The sequence below is a fragment of the Helicoverpa armigera genome, chromosome 9 (assembly GCF_030705265.1).
Source record: "Helicoverpa armigera isolate CAAS_96S chromosome 9, ASM3070526v1, whole genome shotgun sequence".
Classification (NCBI taxonomy): Eukaryota; Metazoa; Arthropoda; class Insecta; order Lepidoptera; family Noctuidae; genus Helicoverpa; species Helicoverpa armigera.
Window position 1 is genome coordinate 6,381,547 of NC_087128.1, and position 20,206 is coordinate 6,401,752.

Consider the following 20,206-nt stretch of genomic DNA (forward strand, 5'->3'; position numbering starts at 1 on the left):
TGTTCCCACTGCTGGGACACAGCCTCCTCTCTAGGAGAGGGCTTGGGCCATAATCCACCCAGGGCCCAGTGCGGATTGGTGGATGTCACACGTCTTCGAATTTTTTGGTTCTAGGACATGCTGGTTTCCTCACGATGTTTTCCTTCACCGTTTTGAGAGCAGTAGTGACGAAATAAATTACACAAAGTTATGCGCCAGATCGGGTTTGAACCCGCGACCTACCACTCGTAAGTTGGGGCAGTTACCACTCGCCACCACTGCTCTCAAATTACACACTATTTTAATCATTTTCCGAGTTAAGATATTATTATATCATGTCAGTGGGTAGTCTTCGCTTTGATTGAAAGAGATGTTATATTAGATACGGGAATGGTGTAAGCAAGAAAACTTTTATAGTAAGTACCTAATGATTTTGGCAAGGAAAGTTGGGACTTAAGTATATAGGTATATATGTTACGTGAGTTTGTGGTAGTTAGAAGCGGAATTAACAATAAATGTGGTATTCTATGTCGTCTAAGACGAATAGCATGGAGTGTACATACCGCAGAGCATTTTAGTGCCAGGCTTTGGAAACCGATGCAAAGTGATGCTGGGATCTTTAGAAGGTGAAGATCCACACAAGCAGCAGATTCTTGTGTTTTCTTTTTGTGAACTCATCGCGAATTAAACACAAAACAAAATCAAACAAGTCACTGTCTCAACACCGAGTCTATATCTCACAAATACACACTTAATTTCACCAAAACACAGCAACGGAGGAGCAAGCTCGACTCAACGTTATCAATGTATGTAGAATTAAATGGAAGTAGTTTATTTATTACAAATAAACATTAGTACAAGATAAAATGGTGCGCAACCGGCCGCAGACATTTTTCTTGTGACGTCAACAATGTCAAAACCAATATGGCGTCCGGACATTAGTGTTGCCACACATAATCCCCCATATATATTTTCTAATAAGTAATATTAAATTTTATATCTAATATTTCTCAACTAAGTATATTTTTTGGCATTAGAATAATAGCTAAAAGTATCTTCAAGGGTAATTTACTTTAAAAATCAATTTATACGCTCATTATTAGGGAGAATACGAAATTGTATTTTTGGTGGCAACATTATATATTTATCTCTTTTACTCTGATGTCGTTGACTCTCTCTTGTTTTCAAGCCCACCTTAATGCAATTCGTAGAACAAACTTGACAGACCCTGGTCAGAATTCAGTCGGTATCTAATTTAGGACAATACTTGCTCAATCATTTTACACTTGCAAAGAAAGTAATCAAAATGTTGGTGACATTGAAGACACTACAACAACAAACCTTTCAAATAGAAATCGACCCAGAAGAAACAGTTAAAGCGCTCAAGCTTAAAATTGAAGTTGAGAAAGGTAAAGATTATGTTGCTGATCATCAAAGACTTATTTACGCAGGAAAAATTTTGCTTGATGATGATAAACTAAATACCTATAACATAGATGAAAAAAAATTCATCGTTATCATGGTCACGAAACCGAAAACTACTGAAGTTCCGGCGTCAACTGCTTCTGCCCCAGAAGCTGGAGAAAGTGCTTCAACGGAAAGCGGCGACGGTAAACCCAAACCCACTACTGAAGAAGCGCCTAAGCCGGTACCTGCAGCAGAACCTGAGCCGGCGGCTACAGCTAACGAACTTGATTTTGAAGCTACAGTTCAAAGCATTATGGACATGGGATACAACAGACAACAAGTGGAGCAAGCCTTGCGAGCTTCCTTTAATAACCGTGAAAGAGCTGTGGAATATTTAATAACAGGAATCCCAGAAGAATTACTTCAAGAGCAGGATGCTGAAGAAGGTTCTGATGAAGACCCACTTGCCTTCCTACGTGATCAGCCTCAATTCCAACAAATGCGTGCAGTAATCCAACAAAACCCAAATTTGTTGAATGCAGTACTTCAACAGATTGGTCAAACAAACCCAGCTTTGTTGCAGGCAATTAGTCAACATCAATCAGCCTTTGTCAGAATGCTGAATGAACCTGTAAACCCAGCTGCTGCTGGCGCGGTAGCGGGTGAAGAGAATGCTGTAGACATTCCGCAAGTACAGCAGCCACAAGTCTCACCACAAGACAAAGAGGCCATTGAAAGATTAAAAGCATTGGGCTTTCCTGAGCATATGGTGATCCAAGCATACTTTGCTTGTGAAAAAAATGAGAATCTTGCAGCTAATTTCTTACTTTCACAGAATTTTGATGATTAGAATTTATCATTCATTGATAATTAAAGTGGAGAGACAAAATTATAAAAATAACACAGAAGTGTATTTAATATGTCTACATCAATAGCCTAATAAACAATGTTTACTGCTTGTGTTTCATGTGTATTTTTACACTGAATTTCAAACATTTTGTCATGATTCAATATCTAATAAATTTCTTATTGTTCAAATATTTATTACAATGATTTTTTATTCTGCCTTTTTTCCATACCAATAATGGATCTAAAAGTAATCTCTAAACCATGTGATAAATCAAAAGACCACAGATCTGATTCTGATGATGGGGAGTAGCAATTGCACGGTACAGAGTGCTCTTGGGATAGGATACTGTCCCTCACACCTCTAACTGGCCAGAGTAAACCTAAGTCCAGCGAGACATCTTTAGTCGCTATGTTCAATTTACCTGTTTGTCGCAAATTTCTTCTAATACGACGTTTTACATGTACTCACAGCCCAAAAAGTTAAATGAGTCAATTAACATTATTTTTAAATCGTTATATAAATTTTTGTCTTACTGCGAAATAAAAAAATAACATTGCATTGCAGTGCAAAGCCCTTGCTAAGTAAGATCAGGATAGGTAAAGTATGCATACGCTAGTTTTTATACCTAATGGCCGCTATGAGAAAAATCAGAATTTGCTTACTCGGCAGCACAACTATTATAGTAATCAGCGGCAGCACTCAGATCCATACAGGGCCGCAGGTCCAGGACTCCAAGCTTGTAGATCTTCCCCCAAACTTTAAGTGGAACGCGGGTCACATGTTGTTCCCGTTGCCTGCCGCCCACGAAACCAACACAAGCGACAACGTTTTATTGTTCAGCTCGGAATCCAGTAGGAATCACCGCCACAAAATTCTTCATAAACATACTGAATCATTGTCAACAAGTGTGACGTTATAGCGCTAGATTTCTCGGTGCGGTGCGACAACGCTAAAATGGACGGTGACGGCCACTGAACATTTTTCGGCCCTTAGGGTTAGTATAATACCCAGCATTGAGAATCTCCCACAGTGAGTCAGAGGAATGAATTGGAATAATAAGACCACGTTATTACATCAAACAGTTAATATTATTAATTTTATAAATAGCATTAAGTTAACATAAAGAGCTATGTTGGTATAAATTTTATTCATTCTAAGTAAAGGCACTTTCCACAATGTCTATCATTAATGCTAAGTCATTTGCCATGAATGATATATACCAAATACATAGTTTTATATTAAATAACAAGTGTTATATCTGATCTTTCTTTACATTTCAGTTTATTTAATCAGTAAACAAAGTCTTTGTATTTGATACTGTCATAATTTATTATTAATAAAAAGATATAACTCAATCATGGCAAATAAAATATATAAAATCTTATTTTAACTCTGGTAGTCAGCTAAAATTACCCATTCACAAAAACAAAATATAATATGTGTATATTACGATGTGGATGATGGAACTGAAGAATCGTATAATGTATACGACTAAATAACATGCGCTTATCCCAAATATTTATATTTTACTTAATGGGTACTACACAAATCTGATAGTAGATAATTAAAACATTTCTCATCCACATTATTACACTAGTATATATACAAAGATTTTTTATACATTCTTTTTTACAATAATGTTCATCTATACACAATGTACAAATTTTTTATTTTCATTTAGTAAAGGTATGTATCATTTATTAGTTCACATAAGAAAAAATAGACAACTGTACATTGCAATATGGATATTGCACAAAACAACTAAAAATATTAACTTTGGCTTATCCATTAAACACACCTGAGTGGTGTTAAAAATATAAGGTAATAATCAGCTTACACAGTGTATGTATCACTTCAGTATCTTCAATCACAGACACGTGTGACGATAACTAGCAGCATTCAACTGCAAACATGAAAACAACAAATGCCTGATTCAATGTACAGAAAATAATACCAATAAACCAAACTGCAACTGTACCATCCCATATGCAAACAATTCCACATATTCCTGGATAACATTCGTTAAACATAATAAGTTATTTCATAAAGATAATGCAAAATATATAAAACAATAATTGCAAATAAGTATCTCTGCTAAATTGTGCATTTTGGGGATCGGTAATTTGTAGTCATAATTGAAAATGTTAAATATCACAATACAACATAAGTCACTTCCAGAAGAAATTAATTTCCATTGATCTAATCTTTCAATCGATTTAAAAAATGAAGGGATATAATATTCAGACTCCAAAAATGGCACCAAGTCGAACTTGCTTGAAATGTACACTATAAAACATTTTGGAATGGTATATAAAGCTATTACAGATTTTTTTAAATTCAACTTATATTGTTTTAGTACTTAGTACATATGTATATATATTTTAAATCAAAGTCACATAAACAGCTTCTTATATTGTGTCGATTTGTTACATACTGCATAAAAATAAAACAAATGATATTAAAACAACAATAGAAAATTACAAAACACATTAACAATTCAATACATCAAATCTAACAATACTTTAAGAAAATATGGGTTGATCAATCAATGCATAAACAATTTGACTTAAGTTGCTAAATACAGAATCTTAAACTTGCAATCCTTATAAAGTCGAGAGCCAAATGAAGGAAATCAGAACGCAGCACTTTAGCACAGACTGTACAGTAGCAATATGTGCTGACAGGCTCTCTGGCAGGGCAGCGGCACACCCATTAGCCAGCTGGACCTCATTCTGTCTTTTGCTGACAGTATAATTCTTTTAGGGATTTTAATTCTTCTATAAGTGCTTTGTTTTGGTTTTCAAGCACTGCCACTCTGTTCTCTAGACATTTTATGTATTCTTTTTTCTTGCGACGGCATTCTCTTGCTGCCTCCCGATTCTTCAATAACCGGAGTTCACGTTTGCGCGTTTGATCTTCTAGCAATGGACCTGAAAGTATTAAAAACATCAAAAGGTTTGATACTCCAATTACTGCTACGAGCTGGAGTCGTGAGTTGAGTGATGAATGCCTAGCGAATTATGCTATCGACCCGGGATCGTTATTTGTACTCAACTACAACCAGTTAAGACTGGAAGCCGACCCCGACATAGTTGGTATAAGGGATTAATAATTTTGAGTGCTAGAGAATAATTCAAATTCCAGTGTTCGCTTCACAAATACGAAAACGTTCGAACTGAAACACTTCTCAATATTAATGGTAAACCGGAGAGGCGTATGTTTTTTCAATGATATAAACAACGCCGGTTTTTATGGGTTTTGATTCCTACATTGCAGTGTGTGTTTGAAGACACCAACTATGTACGTATAAATAAATGTTGATATATTCACACTAAGACTATTCACAGTAAGTCGTAGTGGCGCGGGTTCTATCCCAGGTCAGGCAAGTACCAATGCAACTTTTCTAAGTTTGTATGTACTTTCTAAGTATATCTTAGACACCAATGACTGTGTTTCGGATGGCACGTTAAACTGTAGGTCCCGGCTGTCATAGAAAATCATGGGCAGTCGTTACGGGTAGTCAGAAGCCAGTAAGTCTGACACCAGTCTAACCAAGGGGTGTGGGGTTGCCCGGGTCACTGGGTTGAGGAGGTCAGATAGGGCAGTCGCTCCTTGTAAAGCACTGATACCCAGCTACATCCGGTTAGACTGGAAGCCGACCCCAACATAGTTGGAAAAAAGGCTTGCAGGATGATAGCTTTTACATCAGTTTTGAGGATTGCATATTATAGGAATGCTATCTACATAGAGACTGACAGAGTGATTTCTTCCATTTATTGAAGGCTCTGTGTCATGTGTGTCACCTAATTTTGTCTGACCATTTTTTGGTGCAGTTGCTAGTCAATGCAAAAATGCTATCATCCTTTGAAAACTGACAGCTGTGAACTGCACAAAATTACATCCCTATACAATAGGTTTTATACATTTATGTATTCTTGTATGTATAACATTGAAGTAAATACACAAGAAGGGCCAACCAGCAAGTAGTGTATTTTGATGGCAGGGAGGCGAGAGAATGGTAGAATAAAAAAACTGCAATGGCTACTATGATGAACACCAAATCAAAACCCACTATTTCTACCTGAGATCTATTCCAATCTGTTGACAAGACAGTTAATAACTTTAAACGGCCAAGCCGATTTTGATAAAGTATGTCCAAGAACAAGAACTAGGTGCTGGAAAAACAGCTTTCATAAACAAAATGCTTCCAAATCGGTTCATCTATTTAATAGCTACCGTGACAAATAGCTGTCAAACTTATACCATCCCTCATTTTGCGTCGGGGGTTAAAAATTCAGATAATTGCCATAGCATCTATGTTAGAAGATATGCGCCGAGTGTGCGAGAGCGAATACTGGTCAAAACTACATCTCTGATTTTATTTTTCAAGAGCGTTCTACGATTTTGCCGAATGTATTGGCTGAAACAAAACATTCGATAAGAACTGAAAAACTATTCTCTTGGTATAAAAGTACATTTTTCACAAAACACGTTTCGGAGATATAGGGGGAAGGGGGCGCACTGTTTTATGCATCATTAGTTTTTTTATTTGAAATAAGAAAATACCTTGAACAAAGTAATAATATTTTAGGATGTGCAGAGGAACCCGTATAGTGTTGCAATATTCGTCTGTCCGCGACAGTAGAGCTTCTTTAGTTTACATATTATGACATGAAAAGTGGATGATATTTTACGCATGGACATTCGTACTTTTGGTTATAAAAAAATATGAATTACTATTTGAAATAGCCGTGAAAACAATCATCATTTCAGCTGATGGAAAAATCACAGCATAATTTAATCAGTTCCATGCCCGACACCGCGGCGCTAGTTGCGTTTTGTTTTCAATATGGAGTCAATTTCCCTTTTATTTGTCGACACGGGTAATTATCAGATGTCCCCTGAATGATGAAATGATGATCACTTATAAACCTAAGACCCATTTTTGCTGTGTACATAAGCAGTTGTTTTCATTTATGTTTCAATTTCTTACGTTTGCTAATACCTGAAACAGCTTGCGGAATGCGGACAGACAATCGCACCATATGGGTTCGTTTGTTTTCAATTTTGCTTCAGAACCTTGATTATGTATTTTTATCATTTATGATCGACATAGTCGCTCCTCTTTTTTATGTAAGTTAAAAAGTGATTTGATTGACAATACCAACCAGGGACATAAAAATGTTCATCTTGATTTGTCGCATATTGAACAATTGCACCGCCAGCCCCCCCTCCTGATACTGCCAGCGTATGTAAACCACTCTCCGTTTGCAGAGCTCCAGCAGGAATTACTAGAAAAGAAATATAATTTAACAGAAACTTTCTTGTCTTACACACTAGAATGTGGCATCTGTCATTCCCAGGAGTGATCAAAGTATTAAGCGAAAGCTGGACTTTTTAAATTGAGCGGTAATTTTAATAATTTAGTCTATGACAGAATGACCTGAAGGGAACAAAGAGTGATTTTAGTCAGACCAGTTTATAGTTACTGTAAACCATAACCCTCCTTCTGGAACAGTCGAGTAATGTTAGCTTAGATTTTCCTCACACCCATCTCAGTATTTTAGTAGTAGGTACTACGTGACCGCTAAATATCCATAAACAAAAAATCTTTATAACAGGCCTCTTTCCTGTAGTTAAAGTCTATTTTAAGGATAGGATTTTTCCTAAATTAATAAAATGTAACATGTGGAAAATTACCATGATATCATCTAGTCTAGAGTGATCAGTAATATAGCAGTTTTCGCGGGAAAGCAGGTGACACACAGATATACTTTATAACGCATTTACAACACTAGTAAAAGGAATGAAAATGAATGAATGAAGTATTTAGTCAGTGCAATAGACAATTAGTGTTGTGTGATTGTTTAAAACTATGAGATAACTTTCGATATAGGAACTATTAGTCAGTGTATTATGTACCTACAGATCCAAAGAACGACCTGTGCAGTTAACGAAAGTAGGAACTAAAGTTTTTTTATTGGGTTTCATACTTTAAGGTCAGACGTAGTAAATTCCATTAAAAATAAACCTTTTTTATAATATAAAATACAAAATAATATTTAAGTCAAATATTGTTGCAACGTCACCTAATGTAAGCGTGTTGCAACATAAAAATTAACATATTTATGGATCTCTCGGATAATGTCTTAAATTGGCAACATCAAATCAAAGCATCATATATTTATTATTATGTATAAAGATTGTGCTCTGGTTCGTCAAATGAAAATTTGCCTCTAGGATAACATTTGATGTACTTACAGACAGCACATCAATTTACCTCCTGTCAAATTTCTTCAATGGATTTTCAACCTTATCGCAATAGCGGTAATATTCGTTTGATAAAATTTTACAGATTCATGTTAGGTTGACCTGCTGGCGTCTGTACTATAGAAATAGACTAAAACACACTTGAATAATATAACATTACGGCTAGCCGTTAACAAAAGACAGTACCGTTTTGCAGCTGAATCGCCGGAATGAATTTGCCGCCATACGTCATTTTTCAACACGGCTAGGGTATCTCAGGAACGGTGCCTACGTCCTAGGATCATGTTTTTCAGAATCTAATTTGTTGCTGGCACCCAAACTATTTAGATGTCATATACAAAATTACAATGCCCAATTGCCCAAAACAATGGACAGTTTACATAGTGAATAGTGCATTATGTTCCTCAGACCTTCATTAATCTGTATTTCAAAGCGCATTAAAATCTATCCCAGGAGTCCAGAGAAAAGCAGCCGTTCATCTTTACTAATATTTTAAAACTGTTTCTTTAACCTGTTTATATGAACAACTAATCCCATTTCAGAGTTAGATGGATTTCCCATTTACCTAAGAAGGCTATAAGATTATTTATCCTCGTGCGCGGAATATCTGGTCAGTTAGGCAGTCGCTCCATGTAAATCACTGGTACTCAGTTGCATCTGATTAGAGTGGAAGAGCAGACCATAGGCAATAAATGGATTATCTGAAAGATATGAAATCGGATCCGTACTTCCTGAGATTAGCACGTTCAAGCATACATAAAAACACTGTTTAGCTTTAAATTATTATTATAGTATAGATTGATTCTCGTGGCACAAATTATTTTGCTATGGATAGCGAAGAACAAGCAAGAACTCTATAGTGACTCTTTAAAAATGCTACTAAATTACATTTTATCCACACATTTTGTGATTAACACATACTACTTATAAAGGAAAATATTTTATAATATCAATAGTTAACTGAATTTTTTTTGTCAATATTTTAGTGTTTACAAATATAATAAAACCAGATTATCATAATGTACAAAATACAGTTACATTATAACTCGGCCACTTCTCCATGCGAGAAGGTCTATAAGTTTCGCCACTACAGGTAAATTGAAAACTTAGTTTAAAACAAAAACGAACCTAAAATAAATATGAATAAGCAGGTTGGTGTAGTATGGCGTCATCGTGCCTTCTCGCGGCGGATTACGTCACCGGTTAGAATATTAATCAGGTCTCACAAGCGATGACGTCATCCTTCTAGGGATTTGTACCTACAGATTTATATGCGAAGTGTAAACATTTTCGAGACAAAACATTAATATAGAATTTGTTTCTTTCGATATTCTAAACCATATTTTTTTGTACTTAGTTAAAATAATGTTCGGTTAACAAAACACATACTTATTCCAAGCGCATTTTGCCTATTATTTTCTTAAAAATTAAAGGTTGGTTTCCATTTAGAATTAAGCATGAACCCGGAGAAAAAACAATAAATATTAAATTATTTGTGGTATTTATTATAATACTCTCCGATTCATACTACGAATAAGTGTTTGCAAAACTTCTTTCTGACTTATTCTAGGAATAGGCATGATGACAGGGTTAAAAAATAGTGATTCTAATTAGTCCGCATTTTAGACTGGCCAATTTCTTCTACCAAAAAAGCTGAATTTATTCTTTACTTTAATGTATATAGTTTTTGTTTTGTTTCATATATTTTCCCCATGTATCGTCACTCTCTCACGCGAGTCTCTGGCAGAAATTGCCGTTAATTGCGGCAGATTGCCAAGAATATTAGACCCGATTTTTTTTTTCAAACCCTTCTTATCTTGAAGCTGCTAAAAACTGATCTGAACTGATATAGATATAGAGGGGAATGATTTGATTGCTTATATGTTTGTTTTCATCAAATAGGCTCCGGATCCAGTGAACCGATTTGAATAATTGTTAAAAATCCACATTCTCTGTGCTGACCATAGACTAATATTTTATTTAGGTAAGGGAACAAGTTTCCCCGGGACGCACTAGACTAGTGATGATGAGATAGTTCTTATACTTTCATATGCTTCTAATATGTATAATTCATACCGTATTTAAGTTGACCTTTCTATCCTATTGAAGTACATCAATTTTAGCTCAGCAGTTTCGCTAAGTGAAATATGTAGGTACTATGAATAATTATAAGTAAGAGTACAGGTCCAGATTCAGCAAAGAAACTTAAATATCATTATTATTATTCTTTGTGAACATTTAATTCAACAATTTGGATTTATTAGAACAGATGGGAGTTCCTTTTCTATACTCAGTAAGTTTTGAAGTGTAGAAACTGCCTAGTCCTTCCTACGCCTTGAATATTGTTAATTGCAAACCAAAGAAATTAGTTAGACTGTAGGCTACATTGAGAAAAGAATAAAGAAAATAAATGAAGATTTTTCTCCATATTTTTGTAATTTGTTGAAAAATAATATGGAACCAGAATAACAGTAATAAAAAACACACGCAATGTTATAAGGAATATTGTCTAATCAAAAAATTAACTGAAATAGAATAAGAAATTCAAGATTAATGAATTTTATGAATAGTAGCCCACAAAACTAAACTATGATAGAGAAGTATTGTTTTTTTTTCTTCACACCAAAGGTATATGTAGAACACATGTTCTAACATCAATTTTTACTATATTATGTGATGATATAAAACAAATGACAATGGCATAATCCTCAAGCTAGTGGTTATGAGCTGTGTACCAACACAATGTACATTAAGTTATGTATGATGCGTTGTAACAGGTTAGTGACACATGTTGCACACAGAAACAGAGAGTGTCAACGGCGGCACATATAACTGACCTGGCGCAAATGATAAAGAAGATGACAGCGACACTTCATTCTCGCTTCCTGGTTTAGATCCCATGCGATTGTCTGCAATATTACCAGGTTCAATACTTATTTTGATTTTCTGTTTTTGTTGACCTTTTTTCAAGACCTTTACATTTAAATTTGAATGCAGCCTAAGCGTGCAGGGCCGTATCAACTAATAAGGAAAATTATTTGTTTGTTGTATCTTGTATGACACATTTTATTATTCAAGCTTTTCCTACAACTGACTATGGTATGCTTTTTGTACCCTTTGAAGCCTGTAAACGCTTTTTGTCTGGTAGATATCTATTTGCAGGAATATTTGCTCTTTACTTAAGAATTATGCAAGCTTTATAGAGCCAATAAGTTCTTGATCGACTTATCACAGCACAATCTTTATATGGGAATAATTTTTAAATAAGTATGTATTAGCTTGGTAAAAGTAAAAAATCAATATTTTGTACTCACCAGCAATTTCAGCACCTCCTAGGTCATTCAAGATTTTGCGGTATGAAGGACGCCTGGTCAGCATTTCCCTGTATTTTCGCTTCGGACTCTCATCACCGCTACAACTATCATCACTGCATGATTGACCTTGAGCGCTGATGATTGTGTTTGGTTCCGGTTTAATCTATAAGATCAAGAAATCACTGTTTATCAATATCCTGCCAATATCAACCTCTTTTGCTAAAACTTAACACCAAATAATATTTTCTTAACCTAGAACTCTTAGCTCATTACACAAAATTGTGAGTTTGGAAGGACCAAGGAAGAACTCCTCATAACAAGACTGTCACCCTTCCATGGTGACCACACTCAGCCTTACTTAACCTTATAATCAATCGACCCTTACAATTATTATTCAACCACAAGATCTTGGTTAGAATGGGAAGTAAAGGTTAAAATTTCCTGGCAGTAAATGGTGTCTTATGAAAATATCCATAAACAATATTATCTTTCTAAAGGTCATCACTGGGCAAGCATCAAACCTGCACACTACTTGTGCAATAACAACAGGTACACTGACAGTTCATAGATATTTACAACACTTTGAAACATCAAAACACAAACACCTTATTCAGAGATTATTACTTCAAATTATATAATGATAACTAGAATATTTATTTACATATAAATCATACCTGCAATGTTTGTAATGTTCCCTGTGTTGTGTGTATAACAGAATTTGGCTTGCTGACCAGAATCACATTTCCTTTTGGTAACTGCACAGATTGTATATTGGAGGCTGTTTGAATAACAGACTGTTGGTTAGGTTGTATTACTGATTGGACCTGAAAACATTAAACTTTTTAAATACATCCTATTCAGTGATTTCAGAGTTACAAAGTTGGCATTTTACTGCCAATAATTTACAGTTGGATGTCAATATAAACTAAATAACTAATTAGGTTACAACAAAGATTGTGCAAAATATAAACATGCAGGTTATCTTCATATAATCAAAATATCAGTTAATATACTATAATATACACTGAATATATGTTTACAATCAAGCAATTGACAGAAGCAATTGGTCTCGATGCATAAACATAACAAGATTTGGTAAATAAAGTCAATAAACACCTGTGCAGAAGGAGCTTGGGTTGGCAAAGTGAGTTGCACAATGCTCGTGACAGCTACTACGTGGGGAGCAGACGCGGCCGCCGAGGAGCTCGCACTGCCCAGCGGATCCGTGGGACCAGCACCGCTTGAAGTGCCATTCTCTTCCACCATTCCATCCATGCCCACTAAGGTCACCTAAAATTCAAGGTCAACTTTCTGTGCATTCCTTGATCTTCAGACATGCTCAAGGCGATATCTTTCGCAGAATATAAACACTCTGGTAGTGTGACAAGTTTCTCGTTGGCTTGGAATTCCTAAAACGGAATCATCGCGTCATAGTCGGGACGCGGAATCTCCTATTGCGTCTAATATATACGCAACATATTTTTAAGCTATTTACTAGATTTGAGTATTCCAATATAATGGATCATTCATTATTTGTAAATCCAAATATAAGTAACCATGACAGGTCGCAAGGTTTGTCTTCACAAGCACTCACCAGTTACGTATTCCTCGTCACCGTCTATGCTGCGTCCGGAGTGGGCGAACGGGATGGTACGTAGTAGCCACGTCAACTGTGAGAAGACTCGTCACTGGCGGAGACCTATGATCTTGTATGCGTCATAACAATATGGCCGAAAATTGACAGTCAGACGCATGCGCTAAATGAAAGCGCTGAATTTCTATGTTGCCCACCTTGGAAACCCAAGTAAAAAAATACCATATACATAATATAACTAAACCACACTTGCCCTTCAAAACAGTCATCCACCGAGATGAGTTTTCACTGCTATTGCTATGCTGTGCTATATTCTTGATGATGGAGATAAAAGTTCATTTTTTTAAAGTCCTTAAGATTACGCATCACGGGATTAGGCTTGTTTTATTCGTATTGATAATAACTTTAATTAGCCTTAATTATAGTTGAATCATTAAGCAATCAAATAGCAACCTGGCGCGTTGATTGGTATCGGGAAAATCAAATATCTTAATAGATAACATCAATTAAGAGGTGTGATTATTCTAGGTAAAATATCAAAACCATTTTTTATTTGAATTTCCCTCTACCATTACATACATTTTATATCGGTCCAAACATTTAATTAACACGAATCCGTAGTAAATAATAGAAACTGTAAAAATATGTATATAAGTATAAACTTTATATAGAATTATTTTTGATATAATTTGATACATGATAAAACTATAAAATTTTCTACCAATTCTACCAAACTCAATGATTTATACAACTGGCAAGACCTCAGACAAGGACACACTACCAACCAAAACCCTCTCATCACTTTTATGGAAATAGCTATAGTCTGTTTTTTAATCTCGTAGACTAAATTGACACTTGCAAAATGTCAAACTTCCAAATAATTTTGCTAGCTCTGTGGTGCAGTGTTGTACTTACGATACCGGTTCGTTGAATCGTAACTTTTTACAATAAGTCATCCTGAAATAATGGGCTTATCCTTGATGATTACGCATGGCTTTGTGTGGTCAGATATCCCTGGCAGTTTGTAGCACGTCGTACAGCCATGTGTACGTACGTGAATTTTAAATATAAAACTTTGAATGAATATTAAATTCGTCTATTATAGATAAAAAGTTACGATTCAACGAACCGGTATCGTAAGTACAACACTGCACCACAGAGCTAGCAAAATTATTAGAAAGTTTGACGTTTTGCAAGTGTCAATTTAGTCTACGAGATTAAAAAACAGACTATAGATATAATAGATTTTTTAAGACCTATCTAATTTTACTAACCATTTTTCTACTAACTAGAAATAAAGCAACCTCTACATTACTTCCGAAGTTACTCGGCGATATCGGTATTCGAGAAAGTTAAATAGCGATAAGTTTATGTGCCCCTGCACACTTTTCGTATCCGAATGTTGGAGCGGGGTCGTTCCATGTGTTTGGTAGTGAGTGTCAGGTGTCCATGTGATGTCTTATATGGAAATGGTCGAGGGTGTATGGGTCTATTATGTGATTCTATTCTATTCTTGGTTAATGGCAACTGGCAACCGATTCGTCGATGTCGATGTCAAATCTGGGTGTCAGTGTCAGTTATGTGATTGTTGACAGAATTAGTCTTAAGAACTGTCGAAACAAAATATAGAAGGGATTCAGTTCAAATGTAAAGCAAATAAAACTCGAAAAATTAATTTGTGTGTGAATTAACTACAAATATGGCTCCAAAGGGTTCTTTTGAAAATCAGTTCGATGACTACTCTATTGAGGCTGCAGCAAATATTCTGAATGAAAGTCGAGACGGGGTGCGTTTGTTGTTAATTCTTTGTATCCAGTGCACCTTGTTTGCATTTTTTGCGAAATTACTATATTTTGTTCACTCAGCTGGTTAAGACGCTGGCTAAAGTATGTAACCGAGCCATTTTTACAGTAGTATATATAAATAGATAGGTAGTTGCACACGACTTATAAAGATAAAAACTATACTTAATTTGTATGACTTAATAATTAATGAACTTTTAAACATTTCGAAAAGTAGTAATAATAGTAAATACTCTTCTGCAGATTTCAGAAAAATTTCATACAAAATTGCAAAAGTTTAAAACAGAAAAATTACAGTTGCTTACAATGAAAATGGAAAAAGATATATTTTATGATGGGACAGTTTATACTGGTTCAGCAGGCCTTGCCTTACATTACTTCATGTGTTCCTTGAAAAATGATTACAGCAGTGACCTACTGAAGGTTAGTATTGTATGCAGTTAATACATAGACAGCGGATTCACATTCTATGGGAGTTTGTAATGTTCTTCCCGATTTGGTATTTTCCCTGATAGTTCTAATTTTAATTTTTCCAAGCGACACACACTACTTGTATAAGTAACAGTTTATTATTTACACTTTTTATTTATTATAGTTAAATTAGTACCAGTAAACAAATAAAAGAGAAGGTAAGCTTGGTGACTTACTATTACAAATGAGGATTATTCTCAGTACTTCTGACAAATAAAATAACAAAAATAATCAATGATTTTTTTTCCAATTATATTTCTACTATATGAAATATAAAGTATACAGTATTTGGTTGACTGTATGCATACAGTAATGTAATGTATTTATACGGAATACTTATACTGAAAACATTAAAATTTGTTTAAATTTATGTACATTGTACAGTATACTAAGAAGATTAAAATTTTATTAAGTAGAGGTATACCACCTCTACTTAATAAAATTTTAAGTGTGTGGCAGAAAAAAATAGTCATCTCAGGAATATTATTATTTTCATGAAAGAAGTATAAGTTTAGAATACCAGCTGATGGGTTTGATGCCTCATATTTGTTGTTGCAGACTGCATTAGAATATTTAGACACTGATAATTTGAAAGGACGCAGAATTAGCTTTTTGTGTGGAGATGCTGGACCACTTGCACTTGCAACAGTAATATCATTCAAGCTAGGTTCTAGACGTCATGATAAAACAATGCCAGATTATAAATTGTATGCTCAAAGGTAAATAATGAAAATATTATTAATTAATATATAGGTAATACTAAACAGATATTAATTACCTACTAAAATGCACATAAAGCTAAAGGGCTAAAAGGACCTTTTATAAAAAGTTAATACACAATATTTAAAAACAGTAATATTGCATGATTAACAATGGTACTCTTTCAGATCAATTGATGACTTCCAAATCACTCCTATAATTTTTCAGATTAATGGCATTAATTTCCTTGTTGAACGAATCACCAGATGAGCTTTTGTATGGTAAATCTGGATATCTCTATGCCCTACTTTTTGTGAACAAATACATTAACGGGAAAGAAATAATACCAGGAAATCACATTGAAAGGGTATATAAATTAACATATTAAACCAATATCAATCGATTAATTTTCTAAGTATGCCTATTATAGAAGGGTTTTGCCAATTATCATTCACAGGTGATAAACAGCATCCTAAAATCTGGAAAACAATATGCGGCGACTATGAAGAGTGAGAGCCCATTGTTATGGAACTGGCATGATAAGGTGTATTTTGGCGCAGCTCATGGAATGGCTGGGATTCTATACATGTTGTTGCAAGTAAATTTTAAACATTACATCTATACTAATATATAATATTACATTATATCGGGTGTGTCGTTCATAATCACATTAAATTAAATGCGTTGATATACTGGTTAATATATGTCGATTAGCACAAAGATAAAAGAAAAATACGTAAAAATAAAAAAATGTGATTTTTGAACAAAGTAAATGGAATAAAAATGTGCAAAAATTAGAACACCATATAATAGTCAGTCATTACAAACAACTGAAATTCTCCCTTGAAAACTGACAGCTGTCAACTGATCAAAACATACGATACTCCTAACTTTATCTCTGCTTTACACATGATGTTGTAAATTATAAAAACGAAAAATGACTCCTGTGGTTAAACCACTGAATGGATTAGGTTATTTTTTTTATAATTCGCCATAGAATATCATAAAGTATATGCGATATGATTTAATGTGATTGTGAACGACACACCCGATATATACAAGTTTGTTTGAACGGCTAATCTCAGGAACTGCTGGTCCGATCTGAAAATTTCTTTCAGTGTTAGATAGCCCATTTATCGTGGAAGGATATAGCCTACTTTTTATCCCGATACGGGAAGTAGTTCCCACGGAATGCGGGTGAAACCGCTGGCAGAAGCTAGCATATTATAAGTTACCAAGTATTTTTAGAAAATAGTGCAAGGTAAGCGTGCAGATGCAGCACAGCTGTCTCGAATTTTGGTAACTAACCTACTGCCGGCGGGGTGCAAGCCGCATGCCCAATTGCCCACCAGTCGCAAGCCCACAGTTTGCACGCCCGCGCCGCCGCCGGGGCGCGGCTGTAGAGTCATCTTGTCGCGCCCGATTGTGCGTCGTTATTTCGCCCGTAGCACACGCACTATTAGTCCTAAGCCGTGGGGTTATTGTATTCATGCTATGAAATTTTATTAATAGGCTGAGAGCTGGCTGCGCCATCATACCGCGCCGTTTTAGCCTTGCCTTTATGATTCATTAGCTGTTGCCGCGGTCTCACCTGCGTCGTAGGGAAACTTCTACCTGAGATACTCTGGGATAGTCTAGCTTTCCAACAATGAAAGAAATTTTCAAATCGGTTAAGTAGTTTCATAGCCTTAAGCAAACGAACATTTCAAAATAGTGTACAACTTGATTATATTGTGGGTACCAATTACTTTAGTACATGATAGAAGTACAAGTAGATGTAGGTAAAATACCTACATCTGATTTTATTGTTTGGTTAGATTCATGATATATCTATATCTTCTTAAACTAAGTCTTGTACTTTTTGCTTTTTTTAGGCTCGATTATTTATTAATATCATTGAAATACGAAGCTTTATTAAACCGGCCATAGACTGGTTACTAAGCCAACGCTATCCGAGCGGTAATTTCCCTTCATCCATGGGGAGCAACTCGGGCGATAAATTAGTTCAATGGTGTCATGGTGCTCCAGGATTTGTACCTTTATGTATTCTAGCAGCCCAGGTAAGTACCTAACTACATGACCTTCTTGTCTCCAAGTATAGTCGTCATCCAAATTTTTGTTGTTACCGGCTAGCGTAAGTTAAGAAAAAATGAAATTTGGCAAAAGCATAATCCTACGTTATACCTACCTACAAGTTTATTTCTAAAACATCGAAAATCTTGCAGAACTTATTTAATAGGCTTTATGTTAGATACAAATAATATATCCCATAGAAATGCAATGCAATACGTCATAAGTGGCCCTATGAAGGGTACACCGCGGTAGGCGAGGCTTAGGATTCTAGGTGATCTTGTTTTTTCTGTGGCTTGGGTTTGTTTGTAAAACAAATATTTGTATGATATCTACTTCTTATTTTAGATTTTCGAGGATGACAAATATCTGAAGATAGCAATACAATGCGGAGACGTTATTTGGCAGCGTGGATTGTGTGCGAAGGGATATAGTTTATGTCACGGAGTCAGTGGCAATGCGTATGCGTTTATACAGCTCTATCAAGCCACGAAAGTATGTTGATCTTATTATTTTTTTAATTTTAACCCTTTTCAGCTGCGAGAATTTAAATTAGTACTTACAGGATTGCCTTTTTCTGAATCGGTGCCCGTTTTATCAAATGAGGAGGCATTTTTTTTTACTCGATTTATTTAAGACGCCAGAACTGATTAAGAAAATACTTTATACGAAAGAGTATACTTGCAGTAGGGTCTCAAAGAAAAATATGGACAAGTATTTTACTTTACTTCATTGAAGGATGTTTTTATTCGTCAAGTCTATTGTAAGGCTCTATCGCTGCATCATTACCTACTAACGGGACATTTACTTTTAGAAACCGATGTATTTGTACCGGGCTAGTTGCTTCATGGAATGGTGTGCGGTGGAACGTTCCGGCACGGAACTGCATCACCCGGACAGACCAGCATCATTGTTCGAAGGGTTAGGCGGCCGTCTTTATCTAGCCGAGGATATAACACGGATTATGGATGCTAAGTTCCCAGCGTTTACTGTTTAAGACATTACAAAATAATACAAATATTTCTTTGTAAAAATATTTAATGCTTAAATACATACTTATCTATACTTAATTTTAATTCATTTTAATATCACCCAGCTTAAATTATAAATGTAAATAATGCTACCAGGCGGCAGTCCAACAGTTATATTTTATACCTATACAAATATACATTGTGTAAATACTAATTTGAACACATTATACAATGATCAAAATAAAATAAGTAAAGGTTTGGAAGTATTGTTGCTTATTTTAAATATAGAACGTTATATCAGTTAACAAAACTACTCATAATTTGTAAATCGTAATAAAAACTGTCATCCTCTAAAATATACCCTAAGGGCCTTATCCCACTAGCGGCTGCGGGTAATACGTTAAATCGGGTAGGTACTAACCGACGACATCCATTCGATCACAGTAACCATAGCCAGTCCACGTTGACACGTGAACTATGTTACAGTTTCCCAGCTTTACGTATGCGCTGCGCGCGCCCTCTCCGCTACCGCTTGCAAACCGCTATTGTGATAAGGCCCTAATTTGTGTACGGTTAACAGACAGACCTTCCGATACAAGCGTCCGCGCATAACAAACGACTGTCGGAAGGTTGCCTTTACAGTGTCAAAACATTTGTAGAATGCTTTTACATTATGAAAGTATGGAATTTTCCTCAACAGTTTAAAGTTACTTGACTGACAGACAATATATATTTTCCTAGATGTAGCCAGTCCATTAAGGGTTGAGGCTGAGTCCAAA

The 20,206-nt window shown here is 35.3% G+C and overlaps 3 protein-coding genes across 7 annotated transcripts in view; 2 read left to right on the forward strand and 1 right to left on the reverse strand.

The window, feature by feature from the left end:
• Positions 1 to 1,184: 1,184 nt before the first annotated feature.
• On the forward strand, positions 1,185 to 2,430 carry LOC110369957 (UV excision repair protein RAD23 homolog A). Its single transcript, XM_021325621.3, has one exon. The coding sequence runs from the start codon at positions 1,286 to 1,288 to the stop codon at positions 2,234 to 2,236; it is 951 nt and encodes a 316-aa protein (XP_021181296.1). The 5' UTR covers positions 1,185 to 1,285; the 3' UTR covers positions 2,237 to 2,430.
• An 872-nt stretch (positions 2,431 to 3,302) lies between these two features.
• Positions 3,303 to 20,206, reverse strand: part of Crebb (Cyclic-AMP response element binding protein B) — a 28,494-nt gene continuing 11,590 nt past the window's right edge. The window contains exons 2-8 of one of the 5 annotated variants that reach the window (XM_064036148.1): positions 13,415 to 13,488; positions 12,937 to 13,110; positions 12,495 to 12,644; positions 11,821 to 11,983; positions 11,344 to 11,415; positions 7,405 to 7,527; positions 3,303 to 5,166 (exon numbers count right to left, since the gene is read on the reverse strand). In XM_064036148.1, coding sequence (XP_063892218.1) covers positions 4,964 to 5,166; positions 7,405 to 7,527; positions 11,344 to 11,415; positions 11,821 to 11,983; positions 12,495 to 12,644; positions 12,937 to 13,095 — 870 coding nt within the window. In that variant the 5' untranslated portion in view covers positions 13,096 to 13,110; positions 13,415 to 13,488 and the 3' untranslated portion in view covers positions 3,303 to 4,963. Of the gene's footprint in view, positions 5,167 to 7,404; positions 7,528 to 11,343; positions 11,416 to 11,820; positions 11,984 to 12,494; positions 12,645 to 12,936; positions 13,230 to 13,414; positions 13,573 to 20,206 lie in introns of those variants that run through there. The other 4 variants (XM_021325531.3, XM_021325532.3, XM_021325533.3 and 1 more) reach the window with 4 other exon arrangements.
• Positions 14,985 to 19,526, forward strand: LOC110369921 (lanC-like protein 2). Its single transcript, XM_021325560.3, has 8 exons — positions 14,985 to 15,200; positions 15,460 to 15,639; positions 16,246 to 16,406; positions 16,615 to 16,753; positions 16,844 to 16,984; positions 18,261 to 18,446; positions 18,805 to 18,951; positions 19,271 to 19,526. Exons 1-8 carry the CDS (start codon positions 15,114 to 15,116, stop codon positions 19,451 to 19,453), a joined length of 1,224 nt encoding a protein of 407 aa, XP_021181235.3. The 5' UTR covers positions 14,985 to 15,113; the 3' UTR covers positions 19,454 to 19,526.

Coding starts and splice junctions, on each gene's coding strand:
- LOC110369957 (XM_021325621.3), top strand. CDS start 1,286: ATGTTGGTGACATTGAAGACACTACAACAACAAACCTTTCAAATAGAA.
- LOC110369921 (XM_021325560.3), top strand. CDS start 15,114: ATGGCTCCAAAGGGTTCTTTTGAAAATCAGTTCGATGACTACTCTATT. Junction 15,201..15,459: donor TGAATGAAAGTCGAGACGGG/GTGCGTTTGTTG, acceptor ACTCTTCTGCAG/ATTTCAGAAAAATTTCATAC. Junction 16,754..16,843: donor CAGGAAATCACATTGAAAGG/GTATATAAATTA, acceptor TATCATTCACAG/GTGATAAACAGCATCCTAAA.